The 21781-nt window shown below is 54.7% G+C and overlaps 1 protein-coding gene across 1 annotated transcript in view; it reads right to left on the bottom strand.

Annotated features, from left to right (window-relative positions):
* Positions 1–3146: 3146 nt before the first annotated feature.
* The window catches only part of MAMDC4 (MAM domain containing 4), a 44435-nt gene continuing 25800 nt past the window's right edge, over positions 3147–21781 (bottom strand). Inside the window, exons 21-29 of the mRNA XM_043530685.1 lie at positions 16334–16471; positions 15500–15621; positions 14824–14914; positions 12668–12802; positions 11040–11174; positions 10158–10285; positions 5898–6012; positions 4767–4945; positions 3147–3218 (exon numbers count right to left, since the gene is read on the bottom strand). Of these exons, the coding sequence (XP_043386620.1) occupies positions 3147–3218; positions 4767–4945; positions 5898–6012; positions 10158–10285; positions 11040–11174; positions 12668–12802; positions 14824–14914; positions 15500–15621; positions 16334–16471 (1115 nt within the window). The remainder of the gene's footprint in view (positions 3219–4766; positions 4946–5897; positions 6013–10157; positions 10286–11039; positions 11175–12667; positions 12803–14823; positions 14915–15499; positions 15622–16333; positions 16472–21781) is intronic.

Here is a 21781-nt window from a genome sequence, read left to right as displayed (position 1 = left end):
GCTCAGGGAAAGTGTGGGACCCTTACTGAATGGGGGAGGCAACCTAGTGACAGAGGATGTGGAAAAAGCTGAAGTACTCCATGCTTTTGTTTTTGCCTCAGTCTTCACAGACCAGGTCAGCTCCCAGCCTGCTGCACTGGGCAGCACAGTATGGGGAGGAGGTGAGCAGCCCTCAGTGGTGAAAGAACAGGTTAAGGACTATTTAGAAAAGCTGGACATGAACAAGTCCATGGGGCTAGATGCAATGCATATGAGGGTGCTGAGGGAGTTGGCGGATGTGATTGCAGAGCCCTTGGTCATTATTTCTGAAAACTCATGGCGATCGGAGGAGGTCCCAGACAATTGGAAAAAGCTGAAGACAATTGGAAAAAGGCAAATATAGTGCCCATCTTTTAAAAAGGGAAGAAGGAGAATCCAGAGAACTACAGACCAGTCAGCATCACCTGAGTCCCTGGAAAAATCATGCAGCAGGTCCTCAGGGAATCCATTTTGAAGAACTTGGAGGATAGGAAGGTGATCAGGAACAGTCAACATGGATTCACCAAGGGCAAGTCATGCCTGACCAACCTGATTGCCTTCTATAATTGGCTCTGTGGATATGGGGAAAGCGGTGGATGTGATATATTGACTTTAGCAAAGCTTTTGATACTATCTCCCACAGTATTCTTTCATAGAATATCAGGGTTGGAAGGGCCCTCAGGAGGTCATCTAGTCCAACCCCCTGCTCAAAGCAGGACCAATCCCCAATTTTTGCCCCAGATCCCTAAATGGCCCCCTCAAGGATTGAACTCACAACCCTGGGTTTAGCAGGCCAGTGCTCAAACCACTGAGCTATCCCTCCCCCCAGCAAATTAAAAAAGTATGTATTGGATGAATGGACTGTAAGGTGGACAGAAAGCTGACTAGATCACTGGGCTCAATGGGTAGTGATCAATGGCTCAATGTTTAGTTGGCAGCCGGTATCAAGCAGAGTGCCCCAGGGGTCGGTCCTGGGGCTGGTGGTGTTCAACATCTTCATTAATGATCTGGATGGTGGGATGGATTGCACCCTCCATAAATTCGCAGATGACACTAAGCTGGGAGGAGAGGTAGATATGCTGGAGGGTAGGGATAGGGTCCAGAGTGACCTAGACAAATTGGAGGATTGGGCTAAAAGAATCTGATGAGATTCAACGAGGACAAGTGCAGAGTCTTGCACTTAAGATGGAAGAATCCCATGTACTGCTACAGGCTGGGGACCAACTGGCTAAACAGCAGTGCTGCAGAAAAGGACCTGGGGATTACAGTGGACGAGAAGCTGGATATGAGTCAGCAGTCTGCCCTTGTTGCTAAGAAGGCTACTGGCATATTGGGCTGCATTAGTAGGAGCATTGCCAGCAGCTCGAGGGAAGTGATTATTCCGCTGTATTCAGCACTGGTGAGGCCACATCTGGAGTATTGCGTCCATTTTTGGGACCCCCGCTACAGGAAATGATGTGGACAAATTGGAGAGGCAATGAAAATAATTAGGGGTCTGGGGCAGGTGACTTATGAGGAGAGGCTGAGGGAACTGGGTTGCTTTAGTTTGCAGAAGAGAAGAGTGAGGGGAGATTTGATAGCATCCTTCAACTACGTGAAGGAGGGTTCCAATGAGGATGGAGCTCGGCTGTTCTCAGTGGTGGCAAATGACAGAACAAGGAGCAATGTTCAAGTTGCAGTGGGGGAGGTTTAGGTTGGATATTAGGAAAAACTTTTTCACGAGGAGGGTGGTGAAGTACTGGAATGGGTTACCCAGGGAGTTGGTGGAATCTCCATCCTTAAAAGTTTTTTTAAGGCCTGACTTGACAAAGCCCTGGCTGGGATGATTTAGTTGGTGTTGGTCCTGCCTTGAGCAGGGGGTTGGACTAGATGACCTCCCGAGATCTCTTCCAACCCTAATCTTCTATGAACATTCCAAAAGAGAAATTTCAGGTAATGTACAAACGAATCTTGCAGCAAGCAGGTTTTATATACTTTGCACAGCTTCAGTTCCTAGAAGCAAAAGAACTCTTCAGAAGCCACCAACTTGATGTCCAGGAGCTGATCGCGCTCTACCCCATCCTTTTGCCTACTTCCTCTTCGTTCATACGGTCTCATCCACCTCTTTACAATTATGCTGATTTAAACCAGCTGGCCTAAGGGGATCAGGAGAAGATGACTAAGTGCAAACGATTCCTCCTGAGTTATTTGTATGAGGGCCACAACACTGAAGTTTCAAATGGCTACAAGGAAGACATTGCTACAGCTTTGCTCAAGCTATATGCAAAGGCTAATCATGAAAGCCTTCTGGATCTGCTGGTCTTGGAGAATTTCTGTCTTCTGACAGTGCTGCTTGGCTAGAGAAACACAAAGGATTTTGCACTTGGACTCCTGTATTGCTACAATGGTCAAGATGCTGCAGCACTTACGGGTTTAAATAGTTAATGGAGACATTCAAGATTCTACACATTCGGACCTCTGAGTATACCCGCTTAGCTGGGTTGTATTTGGAGGCAGTGCTGCAACTAAAATCTGTGACCACAGACAATTACGCGGAACAGACTGAAACACAGACTAAGTTACACAGTCTTCAGAAATCCGACTTTTATAGAATTCATTTTATTTTAGATAAAAGCAAGGGGACAGATCTTCATATGGAAAAGGCAATACTATATGGGGAAACTGCAAGAATATGACAGCACTGATGGACTCTCTTGAATGTGTTCCAGGAAGTTCAGTGATACAGGATCTGTTCAAAAAGGGGCTTGTATTCCTCCCTCCAGCTGACCTTGTTTGTCTCAGCTAAAGCTTCCATTTTAGTCAGTGGCCAAAAGAGTTTCAAGAGTAGCTTTAGAAATGAAAGTTGAGCCCAGTGTTGCCGGAGGAGTGTGAAGCCTTGCAGAACACACCTTTCATTCTGTATGTGCAGCTACAGTACGAACAGCTGCCTCCTGTGGGAGGCTCATATCTGGTTCTGCTTCCCCATCCGCAGGTAGTGGAGTTATAGTGACCCTGTCCTGGAATTAAAGGTGAACAGGAATTGGGCCTAAGCTAATTACAACCAATCTATTGACGTGTATGACTATTCCCTCCCAACCAGCTCAAGGAGAGGAGGAAAAGGTAATAGCCAGCCTCTGCTTCAGTACCCCTCATACTATGGGGGTGAAGAACATGAAGCAGCACCGATGGTTGCGGTGTCCACTACCACCTCCTGCTCTACTCTAAAAAGGAGGGTTTGAGGAGTTCACAGCTGCCATGTGGCCAGCAGTCAGGGTGGGGTCTTGTGCAATCTTCCACCATGTTTGTCGGCTGCTGTATTGCTGCATAGGGCCAAAGCTGATAAGCCACCCAACTTTACTCCTTGGGGAATTCTGCACCAATGCGCATGCACAGAATTTATGTCCCCTGCAGATTTCTTAGCTTCCCTACAGAAAAATGACTTTCTGATAGGGAAGTAGAGGGAAGCCACAAGAGCGGTCATACAACCTTTGCCAGCAGTATGTTTCAGGTGTCCAGGGCAGTTAGCAGAGAGGCAAATCACTCTGGGGCAGGGGCCGGGCCTGGAGAAGACCTGACTTATGGCTTCTACCCTGCACCAGGCTCAGGTGCTCGTCCCAGCTGGGCTGGGGAGGACGGGACTTCATCTTCCCCTGCACGGCATCCGGGGTTGGATCAGGAGCACCCCCAGATTTCTTCCCTTGCTGTAGAAAGCTTTGAAAACTCTCTCCTCTGCGCCCCCGCCCCTGCCCCCCTTGCTTCCTACACCCATCACTCCTCAGCTGCAGGAGGGAGAAATCACTGTACAGGGAACTGCTCCCCCCATCCACCCAACCCTGGTGCAACCAGACTCCCCTCATACCCAGACCCTCCTGATGAGCCTCACCCTGCACCCAGAACTACCCCTGACGAATCCCACTCTCCTTGTACTTGGACCACCCTGACAAGCCACCTGCACCCGGATCCCCACCCTACTGAGTCCCAACCAGCTGCAAATGGATACGCTTCCCCCCCCGCCATGCACTAAGGCCTCCACACTGAGACCCCGCCCCCCGCCAATCTCTATTCCCCCCATGTCCAGACCTCCCGCTCTGAGCCCCAACCAACTTTACCTGGACCCCCCTGCAAAGTCCCATTATCATTGCACCCAGAACCCCCCAACAAGCCCCTGTGCATCCAGATTCTCTCCCCCCCCTCCCCAAGCTCCCCTTCAGATTGCCCCACACTTGGATCCTGCATTGCTGAGCCTGCCTGCCCGCACCTGGTGAACTTGGCACAGATGGGCAGGGCCCTGGGGTTTTCTGGGGCAGGCCCAATCCTTGTGCTGTGTCAGGGTTGGATGCAGCTTCACCACTGAGTCTGTGTCCCACATTTATTTGACAAATAAAATTTACAGAATTTTGCAGAAATTTAAAATATTGTGCGCAGAATTTTTAATGTTTTGGGTGCGGAATGCCCTCAGGAGTACAAATCGTAATGTTGGTGAACTCGCAGCACAAGCAGTTTTTAGTCCTGCAGGGATGAAAAAGGCCAAAGAAAGGGTGAGTGTACGTATAGGGCTGTGGGAGCTGGCATTGTCGGAGAGGGCGGGAGAGGGACTTAGACTGGCAGTGGTCAGTCATTCATATTTTCTGTCTTCCCAGTCACCCTCCTATTCAGTCATTTTTGACTCTGATGCTCAAGCTCTGAAGGCAGCAGCTGGACAAATAAGCAAAGCCCCTAGTCTAACTCCCACCCCCCAAGCCCAGGCAGAGTGAGCTGCAGTTCCTTACATCTCTAAAAGTGATGTTGTCAAAGCCTTGGCTGGTGGCTCTCTCCTCTGGCCTCCTGCCTGCTGACACCCTCCTCTTCAGCCAATAGCATATGCTCAAAGTTATTAGGAGCAGGAATACAGTGGCCAGGAGAATGCCAATCACCATTGCTGCCACAGAGCCCTTGGCAGGTTTCCCATCTGCAATCAGAAGCAAGTGCTGAGCACAATGGAAGATGACTGCTATGCCAGGACCCTGCACCATCGCCACCAGTGATGTGAGCTAGGTCAGGTCTCAGCTAGGCCCCAGCACCTGGCTTCAGGGGCTCAATCTGCAATATGTGGTCCATGCTACTCATCTCCCAACCCGTCCTAGCACCTGGCAGGGCACGCATCTGCCTAGCACACGACTAAGCCCCAGCACTGCCTGACTAGGAGCTCTCCTGAGAGCACAAGGGTAGAGGAGTGCATGCATTAACCCTTCAGGTTCCCCAACAGTGTCCTCACCCACAGGCCTGCTCCTGAGGGGCCTTCATGGGGAGCAGGAACTAGCTCCAGCCCAGGGCCCTCCTCCCCTACCTCTGGAGCAGGCCTTGTTCTCCCCTGGCTGCTGGCCTTGCTTTTCCAGCTCACCCAGAAGACCAGCACCAGTGTGCGTGTCCCCCTCCCTGACTGCCCAGGGAGCCCCACTTCCCCTACGGGGTCCCTGCCAGCATTGGCAGAGCAGGCCCAGAAGAGCATTCAGTCTCTCCTCTTCCAGCCCCCAGCACTCTCTCTCTCCACATGGCTGTCCCCAGAGGTGTCAGGAAGGAGGCAGGCTGCAGCAGGAGAGAGCAGCCCACCCCTGCGGGCCGAGGGCGAGAGCTCCAGGCGGGCCAGCATACAAGCAGAAAAGGAAAGGGATGTTCTTGTGCTGAAGGCAAAGGGGCAGGGAGTCAGGACTCCTGGGTCCTATGCCCAGCGCCACCTCTAATTCCCTGTACAGAGTCGGGTGACTCAGTTCTCTACCACAGCTCCCTGCCACACCCTGCCCTGTACAAAGGGGGCTGTGCCATGGGGCTCACAGATAAGTGGGGAATGGGGGTGCTCTGCAGTTATGCCTTGCTAAAGGCACAGCTGCTCTGACCTCTGGCTTGGTTGGAATCGACCTCACCTTCCATCTGGCCCAAACCGTCTCCATTACAGCCCTCTCCAGCATGGTACATGATATCGTCCAGGGCGATGGTCCCCCCGGCAGGCCACACGCCATTGGTCACTTCAAAGACAATCTGCAGGGTAAGCGGGAATCCTGCCTGAGCCCCAGCACAGCCAAGCTCAATACCCAGGGAAGGCGGCTGGGAGAACAGGTGTCCCAGCTCTGGCAAGGAGCCAGAATGATGCCTGCAGGGAGGTGCTAGCCTCGCTGTTCAGCCCCCAGCACTGGAGGGCACTCCAGAGGAAGGGATGCTGGGGCGGCACCCAGCCAGAAGAGCAGGGGAGGGGGAGTCAAAGGCCTGACTGCAGGTTGGAGAGAGCCCACTGCCCCCCAAGCCAATGGCACCTTGTGACTGGGGCTAAACACAAACAGCCTTGGCAAGGAACTGAACCCAACCTGCTCAGGGTGGGGGGCAGGTTGGGTCTATTGGGTTATTTTCACTGGGGCATCTGAGCTGGTGCTGCCAACCAGCTGCATGGGCAGCATCCAACAGCTCCAGGGCCCCTATGTCACAAACGCGCGGACACGTGTGTGACACTCTGTGCCCCATATTCACCACAGTGATATGCTTATGGTATAATTATGATGCATCTTCTACAAAACCTGTCATGGGAGGTGTCAATGGAAAAGTTACATTTGCTGAATATGATGATCCTATTTGTGTGGAGTATCAGTTTTGTATCTGGAGTTACGAACATTGACTATGCACCTGAGTCTCAAATGTGTTTGCTCCTGGGTAACTCCCACAAGTTAGCTTACATCCAGCCTAGCCAGCATGTTGTGAATGAACTACTCAAGGTAATGGCCCATCAGTGAAAACAACGGGCATCCTCACCTAAGGGTCTTTCCTGTGAACTTTCTAGCCAGAATATGGGTAATGGCCCCTGCCATGACTCCTTGAAGCATGCAAGGGCATGTGACCAGATCATATGATGCTGGACTCCATCTTGTGCCTGTAGTTTTCCACAAACTGTACTGGGGACTTTGTTTGGAACAAAGAAGTTCCCTCCACATGGAAGAAACTATAAAAGGGGAAAATGACATCACCATTTGGCCTCACTCCTCCCACAACTCAACACCTGGAAAGACATCTGGAAAGCAAAGGACTGAACTGGGGAGGGGTCCCAGGCGGGAAAGAAGGAAGCCCAGCCTATGTATGGAAGACTGGGGAAAGATTGGGGGATTTTGTTTATTTCTTAGGTAACCAACTTTGATCTGTACGCTATTACTATAATCACTTAAAATCTATCTATCTGCAGTTAATAAATCTGTTTTATATTTTACCTAAAAACAGTGGTTTGAGTGTAGTGTATGAAAAATCTTAGCTCAGTTAATAAAAACCTGTGCATGTCCTCTCCACATTGAGGGAGGGGGTGGACTGGATAATCAACTGACACTGGTCAGGATTTTGATCAGGGTAGGACAATACAGTTCTGAGGTCCCTGGCTGAGGAGCTGATGGGGACTGTCTGGAGCCTCTCTATTGTGAGTTCATGAGTGGCTAAGAGAAGCCTCCATGTAACTGCAGCTGGGTGTGTCCCTGTTTGTGAATGGCTGTGTGAATGCAAGTCCTGGAGAGGATTGCGCTTGTCACAGCCTCACAGTGTGAGAGGGGGCCCAGAGGGCTCAGCGGTGTCCCAGTTCCAGGTTGCACCCCAGGGAAGTCTGTCACAACGTGGTACTTGCTCTTACTCCCCACCGTGGATTGGCTGGGCCTGGGCTCAGAGTGCACTACCCACATTTCAAAGGGGAAAGGCCAGTGGTGGGGTGCCTGCTCGCAGGCCAGGGACGCCCAACGCCTGCCCCGCTCAGCTCGCCCCGGGTGCCCACTCACAGGCCAGGGACGCCCAACGCCTGCCCCGCTCAGCTCGCCCCGGGTGCCCACTCGCAGGCCAGGGACGCCCAACGCCTGCCCCGCTCAGCTCGCCCCGGGTGCCCACTCGCAGGCCAGGGACGCCCAACGCCTGCCCCGCTCAGCTCGCCCCGGGTGCCCACTCGCAGGCCAGGGACGCCCAACGCCTGCCCCGCTCAGCTCGCCCCGGGTGCCGACTCGCAGGCCAGGGACGCCCAACGCCTGCCCCGCTCAGCTCGCCCCGGGTGCCCACTCGCAGAACAGGGACGCTCAGCGCCTGCCCCGCTCAGCTCGCCCCGGGTGCCCACTCGCAGAACAGGGATGCCCTGCACCTGCCCCGCTCAGCTCGCCCCGGGAGCCCACTCACAGAACAGGGACGCCCAGTGCCTGCCCCGCTCAGCTCGCCCCCAGTGCCCACTCGCAGAACAGGGATGCCCTGCACCTGCCCCGCTCAGCTCGCCCCGGGTGCCCACTCACAGAACAGGGACGCCCAGTGCCTGCCCCGCTCAGCTCGCCCCGGGTGCCCACTCGCAGAACAGGGACGCCCAGTGCCTGCCCTGCTCAGCTCGCCCCGGGTGCCCACTCGCAGGCCAGGGACGCCCAACGCCTGCCCCGCTCAGCTCGCCCCGGGAGCCCACTCGCAGAACAGGGACGCCCAGCGCCTGCCCTGCTCAGCTCGCCCCGGGTGCCCACTCGCAGAAAAGGGACGCCCAGCGCCTGCCCCGCTCAGCTCGCCCCGGGTGCCCACTCGCAGAACAGGGACGCTCGCGCCTGCCCCGCTCAGCTCGCCCCGGGTGCCCACTCGCAGAACAGGGACGCCCTGCACCTGCCCCGCTCAGCTCGCCCCGGGTGCCCACTCGCAGAACAGGGACGCTCAGCGCCTGCCCCGCTCAGCTCGCCCCGGGTGCCCACTCACAGAACAGGGATGCCCAGTGCCTGCCCCGCTCAGCTCGCCCCGGGTGCCCACTCGCAGAACAGGGACGCTCGCGCCTGCCCCGCTCAGCTCGCCCCGGGTGCCCACTCGCAGAACAGGGACGCCCTGCACCTGCCCCGCTCAGCTCGCCCCGGGTGCCCACTCACAGAACAGGGACGCCCAGTGCCTGCCCCGCTCAGCTCGCCCCCGGTGCCCACTCGCAGAACAGGGATGCCCTGCACCTGCCCCGCTCAGCTCGCCCCGGGTGCCCACTCGCAGGCCAGGGACGCCCAACGCCTGCCCCGCTCAGCTCGCCCCGGGAGCCCACTCGCAGAACAGGGACGCTCAGCGCCTGCCCTGCTCAGCTCGCCCCGGGTGCCCACTCACAGAACAGGGACGCTCAGCGCCTGCCCTGCTCAGCTCGCCCCGGGTGCCCACTCACAGAACAGGGACGCTCAGCGCCTGCCCCGCTCAGCTCGCCCCGGGTGCCCACTCGCAGAACAGGGACGCCCTGCACCTGCCCCGCTCAGCTCGCCCCGGGTGCCCACTTGCAGAACAGGGACGCTCAGCGCCTGCCCTGCTCAGCTCGCCCCGGGTGCCCACTCACAGAACAGGGACGCTCAGCGCCTGCCCCGCTCAGCTCGCCCCGGGTGCCCACTCGCAGAACAGGGACGCCCTGCACCTGCCCCGCTCAGCTCGCCCCGGGTGCCCACTCGCAGAACAGGGACACTCAGCGCCTGCCCCGCTCAGCTCGCCCCGGGTGCCCACTCGCAGAACAGGGACGCTCAGCGCCTGCCCCGCTCAGCTCACCCCGGGTGCCCACTTGCAGGCCAGGGACGCCCAGCGCCTGCCCCGCTCAGCTCGCCCCGGGTGCCCACTCGCAGAACAGGGACGCTCAGCGCCTGCCCTGCTCAGCTCGCCCCGGGTGCCCACTCGCAGAACAGGGACGCTCAGCGCCTGCCCCGCTCAGCTCGCCCCGGGCGCCCACTCGCAGAACAGGGACGCTCAGCGCCTGCCCCGCTCAGCTCGCCCCGGGCGCCCACTCGCAGAACAGGGACGCCCTGCACCTGCCCCGCTCAGCTCGCCCCGGGTGCCCACTCGCAGAACAGGGACGCTCAGCGCCTGCCCCGCTCAGCTCGCTCCGGGTGCCCACTCACAGAACAGGGACACTCAGCGCCTGCCCCGCTCAGCTCGCCCTAGCGCCGGGTGCCTGCTCGCAGAACAGGGATGCCCTGCACCTGCCACTCAACCTGCCTGACTTGCCCATGGTGAGCTAACAGGTGGACTCCTCCATTCCTAGTGCTCCACCTCCCTGCCAGCTGCGTCTCTGCATCCTTCCGGCTGTCAGCAGTGGGAGCACTGCATGGGCATTGGCGGGAGATCTGCTGGCAGAGCCATGCCAACTCGCTCCAGACCGCTCCCTGCCTCCCTCTGGGCATGCCCCCCACCATTACCTGGAACTCCACAGTGTTCTGCACTGAGAGGGTCGTGCTCCGCCAGCCTTGGCCCTGGTGCCCTCGGGCGCACCAGACTGTTAGTTCCCCCGCCGTGCTGTTCAGCTTCACCCTCAGCTCGCCACTGTCTGGGCCAGAGATGGAAGCAGGGGCCGAGGTCAAAGCAGACAGCCAGGGACAGCAGCCCAGAGCTCAGCCTTTGCCTGGACTAACCCCACCACTCACAGGGCCCAGTGCAGCTCAGACATTGGAGGGTAAACCTGAGCACCCCCTCCAGAACCAGAGAGGGAAACTGAGGCATAAGGAGGACAGTGACTTGCCAGGGTCCCACAGCCAGTGAGTGTCAGGGCTGGGACTAGAACCCAGGAGTCCTGGCTTCCTGCTCCAACCCCTGCACCTGACTTGTGCAGCATCACCCTCTCTGCTGCCATTCCCAACTGCATCAGCTCAGCTGGCTGGCCCAAGTGAAGCCCCTGGGCCAGGATAGCAGGCAGGGACGAGTCCCGCTGCCCAGGTAGACCAGTTTAGGCAGGCCATGTTGCCCACAAGCCCCCTAAGCCCTTGTGCAGCTGCTCTTACTGACAGGGTGGGGCCTCCCCGCGATTAATGCCCCAGGGCGCCTAGAACAGCCTGGCCAGCCCTCAGCTTCACTGACATCAGCTCATGGCTTCATCAGTCTGTTGGGATAATTCCCTCACCCAGGATTTAGCCCCATCTGGGACCTTCCCAACTCCCTGCTCTGCCTCTCCCCAGCTGGAGTAGCACAATGACTGTGGATCCCCTGCCCACAGCTGGCCTCAGCCCTTTGCCTCTCACACGCCAGCCCCCCATGCCAGCACTGGGAGTGAAGGCCCCAGGCTTGTGGCAGTAGGCGTCACTCACAGAAGTGCTCTGGGAAGTCCATGTGGTACCAAAACCGAAGGCAGGCACCCGTGGTGGCTGGCAGGTGCTCGCTCAGCAGCCGGGCTGCGTTCCCCCCAGGCCCCAGCACGCTGGCATTGAAGTAAACGTAGTGACCTGTGGGGGAGATGCAGCAGGAGTACAGGGGCCAGCCTCCTTTTGCAGGCCAGGTCGGGTCTGCTCACCTCTCATCTCCCTGTGCCCTTCTGCCTACTGCGGCCCAGGGCTCCTCGTCCGACCTTGCCCAAACCCCTCGGGTTGACTCCTAGGCAGCACCCTGCTTCACCGGCCTGTTGAGGGACACTCCCAGGACACTCCCTGCCTCAGTGGGCAGCCACAGGGCCCCTCGCCCCCAAGGGGTCCACAGGCAGGGCCAGGCGGAGGCACGTTGGTGCAGAAGGGCAGGGCTGTGCCCTGCTGCTTCCTGAGCCGTGCTGGGGCTGGGCAGAAACAGGGTCTCAGAGTCCAGGGCCGCCAGGCCTGTCAGCTGCACAGCTCCACACAGCATGCGAAGGGAACTGGCCGGCTGGGAGCCTGGCCAGACCCACATGGGGCGGATCTGCCCAGGTACCCATGGGCGGGGGGTGTTGCACTCCATGTTCCCCGCAGTGGGCCCCGGTTCCCCCCAGCTAGGAACCTGACGTCAGAATCCACAGAAGGGCTCGGTGCCCCCCAGCCTGGGCCAGAGACCCATGGGCTCGGTGCCCCCCATAGCCTGAGTCAGAGCACCATGGGCTCAGTGCCCCCCAGCCTGGGCCAGAGCGCCATGGGCTCGGTGCCCCCCCCCCCCCCCCCCCCAGCCCGGGTCAGAGCACCATGGGCTCAATGCCCGCCCACCCCCAGCCCGGGTCAGAGCACCATGGGCTCGGTATCCCCTCCCCTTAGCCTCTCTGGCCCTCTGAGTTTCAGAAGCGTCTCTCTGCTCCCCCCAACTCATGGGGCTCAGTTACCCCACCATTTCCCAATGTGGTCAAGCCCCACTCGCCTGTGATCCTGATGGGGGCCCTGGGTCAGTGCTGGTGGCTGGGCACTGCCTGAAAGCCAAGCTCTGAGCTGGGGCTGTCACAGGGTCAGTTCTGGTCCTTTGGGGTCACGCATTGCACCATCACTCCCAGCAACACCAGCCACTGCCAGCCGCAGAGAAAGGGTGGGTCGCCCCACAGCCAGCACTGCAGCATGGCCCCCAGCCAAGATCCAGGCATCCTGGGTGGTGCTGAGAGCCGCTGAGTACTGTGCTGAGCCGCAAGTCACGCCGGGCAGAGCTCAGCCAGCCCCTGACCAGTTCCTGAGCCACTCATCGTCTCTTCCACCCAGCCCTCAGGAACAAGCACCTCCGGAGGCTCTGGCCCGGCACTCCTGGCCATGCTGGGCACTGTTCTGAAGTGAGGAGCCTCCCTGCCCAAACACTGAGTCCCCCATCCCCCTTTCTCTGCCGCCCACCCCCTCCCAGGAAGGCTGCATGGTGAGGGCTACCTGCTCAGCTCCCCAGCCCTGCCCATCAGTGTGTGGGTCCCTTGGACACCCCCACAGGGCAGTCAGAACCCCGCCTCCAGGATGCCTCCCCCAAGCAGCTCCATCTCCGCTCCTACCTGGCCAAGAGTGCCTCTCACCTGCTGTCGTGCCCAGCGTGTGGTCCACCTCCGGGCCCGGGCTGGCCCCGCTCTTCCAGCCCCAGGTGTAGCTGCCCAGGGTGTGGTCTGAGGGGCTGGTCCAGCCACAAGTGTCTGACTCAAAGTCACAGGAACCTGCCAGCAAGAGACCCCCTGCCCCATTACAGGAGCATGGGCTCATGGTGCCACTGGGGCATCCTCTGGGCCCACCCTGCACTCACTGGGAGAAGTGCGGGATCAGACCCTTGGCAAGACCTCTCTGGGGCAGCCCCATCCCTACGAGCCCGGGCTGCTACACAGGATAACAGCAGCATGAAGGATGTGGATAAATTGGAGAGAGTCCAGCAAAGGGCAACAAAAATGATTAGGGGTCTGGAACACATGACTTATGAGGAGAGGCTGAGGGAACTGGGATTGTTTAGTCTGCAGAAGAGAAGAATGAGGGGGGATTTGATAGCTGCTTTCAACTACCTGAGAAGTGGTTCCAAAGAGGATGGCTCTAGACTATTCTCAGTGGTAGAAGAGGACAGAACAAGGAGTAATGGTCTCAAGTTGCAGTGGGGGAGGTTTAGGTTGGATATTAGGAAAAACTTTTTTACTAGGAGGGTGGTGAAACACTGGAATGCGTTACCTAGGGAGGTGGTAGAATCTCCTTCCTTAGAAGTTTTTAAGGTCAGGCTTGACAAAGCCCTGGCTGGGATGATTTAATTGGGGATTGGTCCTGTTTTGAGCAGGGGGTTGGACTAGATGACCTCCTGAGGTCCCTTCCAACCCTGATATTCTATGATTCTATGTCTCTAACCACGGGGACAGTCATCACCTTGCCCCCGGAGCATCACCTTGCCCCCAGCCCTGCCTGCTGCCCCCATATGCTTTCCCCCGAGCGTCCCGGCCTGCCCTGCTGCTCCGCGCTGTGCTCCCTTGACGGCCACTGCTGGCTACAAAAGGGAGCAGCACCAGCAGGAGGCTGACCTGCGGAGGGAGCAGTGATGGTGCCGGGGGAGCGTGCTGCCACGGCCGAGAGGGCTGGGGGGACTGTGGAGTCCTCCTCTCTGGCCCCAGCCTCAGGACAGCCTGCCTCCACCCCAAACTCCTCATTCCCAGCCCTGCCCCACCCCAGAGCCCGCACTCCCTGCCAGAGCCCTCACCTCCCCCACAACCCAACCCTCTGCCCCAGCCCTGAGACCCCTCCTGCACTGTGAACCCCTCATCCATGGCCCCACCCCGCAGCCCTCACCCCACACCCTAACCCTCTGCCTTAGCCCTGAGCCCCTCTAGGGTGACCAGATAGCAAGTGTGAAAAATCGGGACAGAGGATGGGGGGTAATAGGTGCCTATACAAGACAAAGCCCCAAATATCAGGACTGTCCCTATAAAATCGGGACATCTGGTCACCCTAGCTCCCTCCCACATCCCAAACCCCTCAGTCCCAGCTCCACCCCAGAGCCCTCACCCCCAGCCAGAGCCGTCATCCCCCGCCACACCCCCAAATTGTGCAATATAGGGAAACTGTTAACCGCTTACTGTTTCCAGTCCATTTTTACAGTATTTTTAAAAATATATATCAGCTTACAAGGCACAGGGGCGGGTGGAGGGGAGGCAGGACTTGGACCCGTTCTGGGCACCACCAAAAATTATACAAACCTGCCGCCCCTGGGCTGAGCAGCAGGTTCCCAACCCCGCCTTGGCTGCCATGTTCAGATTGGTAGGGCCCAGTTCCTGTCTGACCCTGCTGCGCACAGCAGTGTACATGTGTCACACCTGCCCCGGCCTTTCCACTTGGACACCGACACACAACTGGCCAGGACCCGTCCTAGGGGTCCTGTAGGAGCTGCAGAGAGAAGCCAGCCAGAGACGTCGCGCAGGCAGGCGCCAAAGAGGGACCTCGGGCTGCTCCAGACTCTGCTCGGTGCTGGCTGGCACGTTGCGCCAGCTGTCCCCTCTCAGTCCTCACCTCGGCATCCCTCCTCCCCTCCCCTGCCCTGCCCCCCTTTTCCCGTGTAGCTGAACCCACCCCCTGCAGCTAGCTCTCCCCTCACTGCCCCCTGCTCAGCCTGCTGGGCCACCCTCCCCTTCCCCGGCCAGACTGCCCGGCCCTGAAGAGCTGTGTCTGGAAGCACCTGCCTAGTGGGCCCTGGGCACTATCAGCCCCGTACCTGGCTCTGGGCAGCTGCTGGCCTTCAGGTGCAGATCATCGAGGGCGACGTAGGAGAGCTCGCCGCCAGCACTCACCACCTCGAAGGCGACCTGCCAGAGAGAGCAGGGAGCAGATCCAGGGTCAGGCCGGAGGTCCCGCCAGAGCCGACTGGACACCACTGGGGCTCGGCATGCTCTCATGGAGCCTGGAAGGGAGGGGCCAGGCCCACCCAGGGCATTGCTCTGCTCCTCCTCTTTGTGCAGGCGGGGCCAGAGCCTGATGGACCCCCGGGGTCTCAGCCATGCAGCGACAGCATGGTGCCCCAGGACTAGCCCAGGTCTGCTCCAGCCTTCCAACCTCCTGCTGGCCGGTGCCCATGTGCCACAGGGAGGCGCATGGTGTAAAACCTACCCAGCTCCAGTGGAGGACTTGACCTTCCTTCCCCCTCACCAGGCCTGGCAGGCCCAGTCCAGCCTCCACCCATGGATGGCTTCCCGCGGAGTAGCCGGGGCTGGGGTTCAGCCCAAGAGAAGTCCCTCAGAGCACATCTCTGCTCAGAGAGCAGCTTCCAGGATTAGGCGGCCAGGGCTCTGCAGCTCCTCTCTGACTCAGGCTGGGATCTGACTGATCGCCCTGTTATGTAGAGGTAGCGCATCAGAGCCCCAGTCAAGGACCAGGTCCCCTGGCTGTCTCACCTGCCAGTCCTCAGCCACTTGGACAGTCACGTTACCGTAGCGCCAAGCGTCCCCCTGCACTGAGCTCACGCTGAACAGCCTCCGCTGCACCCCCTTCTCCTTCACACACACCGTCAGAGACCCTAGCGAGAGACAGAGACGGTGATATCTCCTGAGGGCCACCCACTGGAGCAGTGGCACCGCCAAGCCCGTGGCACTGGTGGCGTTACCGGGAGCTTGCTCTGCTCTCAACCTTCCTCCAAAGCACCATGGAGGCAGCATGCAGGGCACTGGGTGTCAGGGCCCCCGAGTTCTAGTCCTGACTCACTGCGGGGCCCTAGCCATTTCCATACTGGTGCAATGGGGCTGACAACAGGGCACGGAGAGACCCCCCCAGGCTTTGTCACTAGCAGTTCCATGGGGAAGATGTTTCCAGGCACTGCCAGGACACTTGGCTGGCCGGCCTCAAGCCCTGGCTTGACCTGGCTAACTCTAGCCTCCCGGGGAGTTGGCAGAATCCACGGGCCCGAGAAAGGCACCTGGGCCAGGGTACAAGTAGGAGGCAGTGGGATTTGTTCCTGGGTTGGAGGTCCCCACACTCCTACTCACACTCCCTGTGAGGTCGCGGGCGGGGGTGGGGATGCCCAGTTTACCATGAGAGAACCAACCACCAAGAAGGGCCATGGCTCACCCAGCAAGTGTGTGGCAGAGCCGAGACGAGAACCCAGGAGTCCTGACTCCCAGGCCTGGCTTTAACCACAGAACAGCCTTCCTCCACAGCCTCTTGCCCCTCACTCCACTGCCCAGCATCTCTGCGCCCGCCAGCCCGAGGGGATCAAAGGCTTCCAGGCTCACCTGGGTCACTGGCGCTCAGCTGGTACCAGAAGCCCAGGCACTGCGGATGAGTCAGGGGCCTGTACTGCCCAGAGCTCAGAGTGGCTGCTTGCCCACGGGGCAGGGAGCCCTTGCTGGTATCAACAATCATGTAATATCCTGTGGAAAACAAAACCCAACAGCCTGGCAGAGAGAGTCACTTAATCATTCCAGGCCCAGAACTGAGACCCCTGGGCCCGGGGCACAGCCATGGACCCTCCAGCATCAGCCCTGATCAGACTCCTGGGCACGGACTGGAGCACAGTCATGGACCCCCCCTATCCCCCCAGCAGCATCCCTAGTCAGACCCCTGGGCACGGGGTACAGCTACAGACCCCTCTCCCCCATAAGGGCTAAGGCCTTTTTCTGCAGTCACATTAGGAGGGCAGCAGCCATGAGCTAAAAGCAGACAGTCACATCCTCACATTCCCTCTACATTACATCAAACCAATGAGCTATCAGGCTGTTAAGAAAGCTCCTGTCCCAATAGCACCATCATCACCCATAAGCAAGGAATCTCTTAAGATATTTAAAGAAAACTTTGTTTGCTGGCATTCTGTCTGGCAAGGAATCGCTTATCAGCAGTTGTGGGTGGTGAAATCTCTTTTCTTTATTGTTTTGCCTTTATGGTCCCTACTTCTCTATTACTAAGGCTAAGATTGTGTCATGGTTATTTTTAGTAAAAGTCATGGACATGTCACAGGCAATAAACAAAAATTCACAGTGGAAGCTGTGACCTGTCTGTGACTTTTGCTGCTGCAGCTCCATGGTTCCTTCCCCCCATACTGCGGTGGCTGGGGGGTTCCCTATCTGCCCACAGCAGCTGGAAGCTGCAGGGTGACCATATTGCTCAAGGAGAAAATGGGACACCCCCAGCCGCTCACCCGAGGCATACCCCTCCCCCTGCTCGAGGTCTGAGGAGGATCCCCTCAGGAGTCCGTCACCTGTTGCTGGAACCTCGTCGCTGCTGTGGCCTGTCACTGGAACCCTGCCCAGGCCCCAACTCGGGAGTCCCACAGTCCCAGGGGCTGAAGCAGGGAATGGCAGGGAGGTCTCTGCAAGTCACTTCCATGCAGGGTGACCAGATGTCCCGATTTTATAGGGACAGTCCCGATATTTGGGGCTTTTTCTTATATAGGCACACATTACCCCCCACCCCCGTCCCGATTTTTCACATTTGCCATCTGGTCACCCTATTTCCATGACCTCAGTGACATAAACCCAGGCTTATCTATTGTTTATCTAAATGGTCTCTGTCTGGTTCTTTCATTGCTTCTGTCTGTTATATAACTAATTTTGCTAGGCATAAATCAACTAAGATGGTGGGGTATGATTGGGTAAAGAATTGTTTCACAATATGTTAGGACTGGTCAAAGAATTATTTTATAATACTTTAGTAAAATGGTTGGTTAAGGTACAACTAAGCAGGACTCAAGTTTAACTATGTAAACTGGAGTCCAAAAGGAAATTCTTTGGATTGGAACCAACTCCAGGACACAGCCCAGGATGTCCTGATCCTGCCTGGCCACCAGGGAAAGTTCCTCTGCCTCCTTGGGAACGGGAAGCATTGTCTGCTTAGCATGTGTGTTCTGTTTGGTAGCTGTGAATAGAGGTTAAGGATATTACTGTGTAAGGCTCTTTCACTGGCAAAAGACCCCCCAAACCCACACAAGATTATGCCCTGAGCAGTGGCAGATTTAGAGTTTAGTGGGGCCCTCTGCGCAGCTTCATTTTTGGGGCCCGACCCTCGGGACCCAGCTAAGTAAGAGAACATTCTCTCGTATCTCCCCCCAAGTTTTCCAATCTTTTTTTCTTCTTCCTCCTCCTATATTATAAGTAATAGGAAGTAAATTAAAATAAAGTGAGGTACCTTGATTGTTTTTGAATTCTAACTTTTTTTTCACAGACCACTTGAAAATTGCTGAGGGACTCAGCAGACCACTTAATGATCTTACCAAACGTTGAACTATTGTGAAGTACTTTGGATAAGAGCGCTTTATAAAAATACTTAATAACCTTTCCTCGGTCCACCTGAATGGAGTTCTCAGACCACAGTTTAAGAACTTCTGGTCTAGATGAAAGCTTGTATTTGCATTATACTAATGTGAAAAATGCGTAAAAATAAAAAGTACAGATGACACATGATGGAAAAATAAAAGTTAACTTCCTCTGAAGAAACTTATCCAATTTGGAAAAAAAAAATTTATTCAGATAGCTTTCTTTTTCCACTTTTTTTTTAGAAAATCGTCAATTAAGTCATCATAAGTAACATTTTGTAAAGAGGCACTTTCAATTGTCAATATTGTCGACCTTATCAAATGTTCCTGACTCGTATTTTGAAAATAATTTTTAACTCGTTTCAATACAGAAATAGAACGTTCACCAGAAGTGTTTGGGACAAGTATTGTTAAAAATATTTTCAGAATGGTTTCTACATTTGGAATGGTTGCCTGCAAACCATCACATATAAATCTATACAAATCAATTGGTGATCTCGAAGCACAGACCTCATCATTTTCGTTAAAATGAATGAAATGTTTCACTTCATCTTCAAAAAGATTTGTGTCTATGTCCTCTCAGTAGAATTCACTTAATTTCTTACTGTAGTGGCTTTTAGCATTTTCGTCCGTACTTCTGTCAAAAAACAAGCAAAATAAAGCAAAAGTTTTCTTTAGAGATTCACCTCTACTCTGCAATTGCACTATTATTCTGTCACAAATAACATTGACTGTCTCAACGATGATCTGCTCTTTCCCTTTTAAATTGATTTCATTGTCTCTTGCTTCCACTGAGCTATTGTCATTTTGAACTTCTATGACAAAACTTTTAACGGAGGTTAACAATTGTGCAGCATTCAATACATTTGTATCAATCTTTTGCAGCGATTTGCTGACGGCATTAATTCTTTGAAGTCAACAGTTCCAAAAAAGAGTAAAAACAGCAATATCGTACTTTTCAAACTTTTCTGCTCAGGACTTTGCTTCATTTTTCGCACGTAGTTTTTCTGAATTTGATGTGGCTGTGTCAAATAAGGTTTTCTTTATGTCATCATAGCTCATTTTCAAAGCCAAAACAGCATCTGCATGAGCAGACCACCTGGTGTCACCAATTCTTTTGACTGTCAAATGTTTTTCATTTGCCTGCTCCAAGCGTGATTGTAGCATACTCCACCGGTGCGTGGAAACCAAAAAAAAAAGGCAAACACGTTTTGAACAAAGTCAAAAAATGTGTAGCTCCCTCACAAGATTCGGCTGCAGCATTGCAGATTAAATTTAAGGAATGGCTGGAACATGGTATGAATAAAGCAGAGGGGCTTGCATCGTCAGTCTTGCCTGTAGACCTGAATATTTTCCTGCCATATTTGTGGCATTATCAAAGCTCTGCCAATGACAGTTTTTGATGTCCAAACCTAAATTTGCAATGATTTCCAAACCGTTGTCTGCAGACCTTCAAAGTGTGGGATTTTAGCGGGACAAAACAAAGAAATCACTCTACAGCTTCACCATTGCCGGTCACATTTCTTAAAATTAATGTTAATTGGTCTACATGACTCACATCTGGTGTTGAATCGACTATTATAGAATAATGCTTGGCATCCTTTACTTCATCAGTGAATTGGTTTCTGAGCAGCTCTGCCATTATAGTGAAGAATTCATTGTAGGTTCAGTGTGTTAAAAAGTTGGTCTTCCCTGAGCCACAATACTGATAATTTTTCAAATGTTCTTTGAGAAAATCATCAAATTCACTAAGATATTCAAGGCGGGTTAAAAAATTACCTTTTTGATTTGGCAATGATGACTCATCATGTCCTCTTCAAGGTAGTCCCAAAGAAGACAGCAGTTTGACCGGGGCAACAACACGTCTCAGCACTTCCTTTTCACTCCTGAGCTGATAACACAGAATCAATTCTTCCAGATAATTTACACCTTGGAACGAACTTACACATAACGTTGATATGAGCTTTGGAAGTTTCATGATCAGCAATATGTCTTGCAAAGTTTCTCCAATTAGAGTGCCCGTCAACGAATGTTTGTTTTCCTTTACTATGGTCAGGGATTAATTTGCAAACATAACAGTAACCTGCCTTAGTGGTTTATGAAACAATCAACCAAATTCTCATTTCTGTCATCCCATTCTTCTTCATCCTCAGAAAATGGGACTCATGAAAACCTCTAAATTGCTTTCGTCCTGCAATCTCATACTCTTTTCTCAAATTTTCCATATTACCTACGTTTTTCGGTTCATTTACTAAGAAATATTCTATCATATCCAATGCAACAGATTTTGGCCATAATGCAATGTCTTCAGGGTAGGTTTCTTCCCTTACTTCAACAAAATTACCAATATTTTATAGTTCCATTGTCACTTCAGAGTCCACTTGTTCAACTTTTGCAGTCGTTGTGGGATCCCCACGACTCGGCAAGTGATCAGATAATTCAGATGTTTCCTCGCCCATACTTTTTGATGAATGTCCACAATTCAACACTTCAAGCTTTTAAAAATAAGATGACAAACTGTCTTTTTGCTTCGCTTCGTCTTCTTGCCTCGCCTTGATTTTTTTTGCATTTTTGACTGCCAGACTCAGTGTTGTTCCATTATTGCTAAAAAGTTGACCTTGATTTTAGGCAGATTAAAAATGTCTGAAAGAGCAGCAGCGTAGCCACGGGTGGGCCTCAGTGGGCCATGGACCACCTAATTAGCTTTAACGCCATTAATTCCGTGTTTTTATCAGGCTCTGAAACAATGTGGGGGAGGGTGCTTTTATTCAATTGGATAATTGGTCAAGCAGACAGACAGTGACTGGCAAATGACGATTTCCCTTAGTTGCTGTTATGCTATTGCCGAGACACAGAAAAAATGGCAAAGCAAATAGACTACTTCAAAAAACCATGTTTAGAGCACAGTTCACAGAATAACTTCTCAGAATGCAGAAAGCCTGGACCGCTTCGCAACTTGAAACACTCATTAAATTCAGTCATTTGTCAGATTCGTCCTGCATTTTGGGGCCCCCCATTGTTGGGGGCCCCAAGCCACTGCACGGTTTGTTTCATGGTAAATACGCCACTGGCCCTGAGCTCTAGGAACTGGGTAAGTCTGGGGTTACGCCTTGAGCCCTAGGAACTGGGGAAAGGTGGGCGCCCTAGAGTGTGCGGGTAACACCCCAACACCAGCCCTGGGCAGACCTTTGGGCACAGGGCACAATCATGGACCCCCCCACAGCAGACTCTGCCAGCCCTCCAACCAACCAGAGAAGGGACCCAGCTGCAGGCCCACAGTAAGGAAAAGCCAGAGAACAACTGCATCTTCCAGTGCACCTGAACCAGCATAGACCATGTGGGCTGACAGAGCTCTCCCTGTTACCTGACCTGGCACCTCCTAGAGTGCAAGACAGTGGGATTGTCACAGGGGCATGGCTACTCTATTGTACCT

This window comes from Chelonia mydas, chromosome 16 (genome assembly GCF_015237465.2).
Source record: "Chelonia mydas isolate rCheMyd1 chromosome 16, rCheMyd1.pri.v2, whole genome shotgun sequence".
Classification (NCBI taxonomy): domain Eukaryota; kingdom Metazoa; phylum Chordata; order Testudines; family Cheloniidae; genus Chelonia; species Chelonia mydas.
This window is presented reverse-complemented; position numbering and strand designations above follow the sequence as displayed.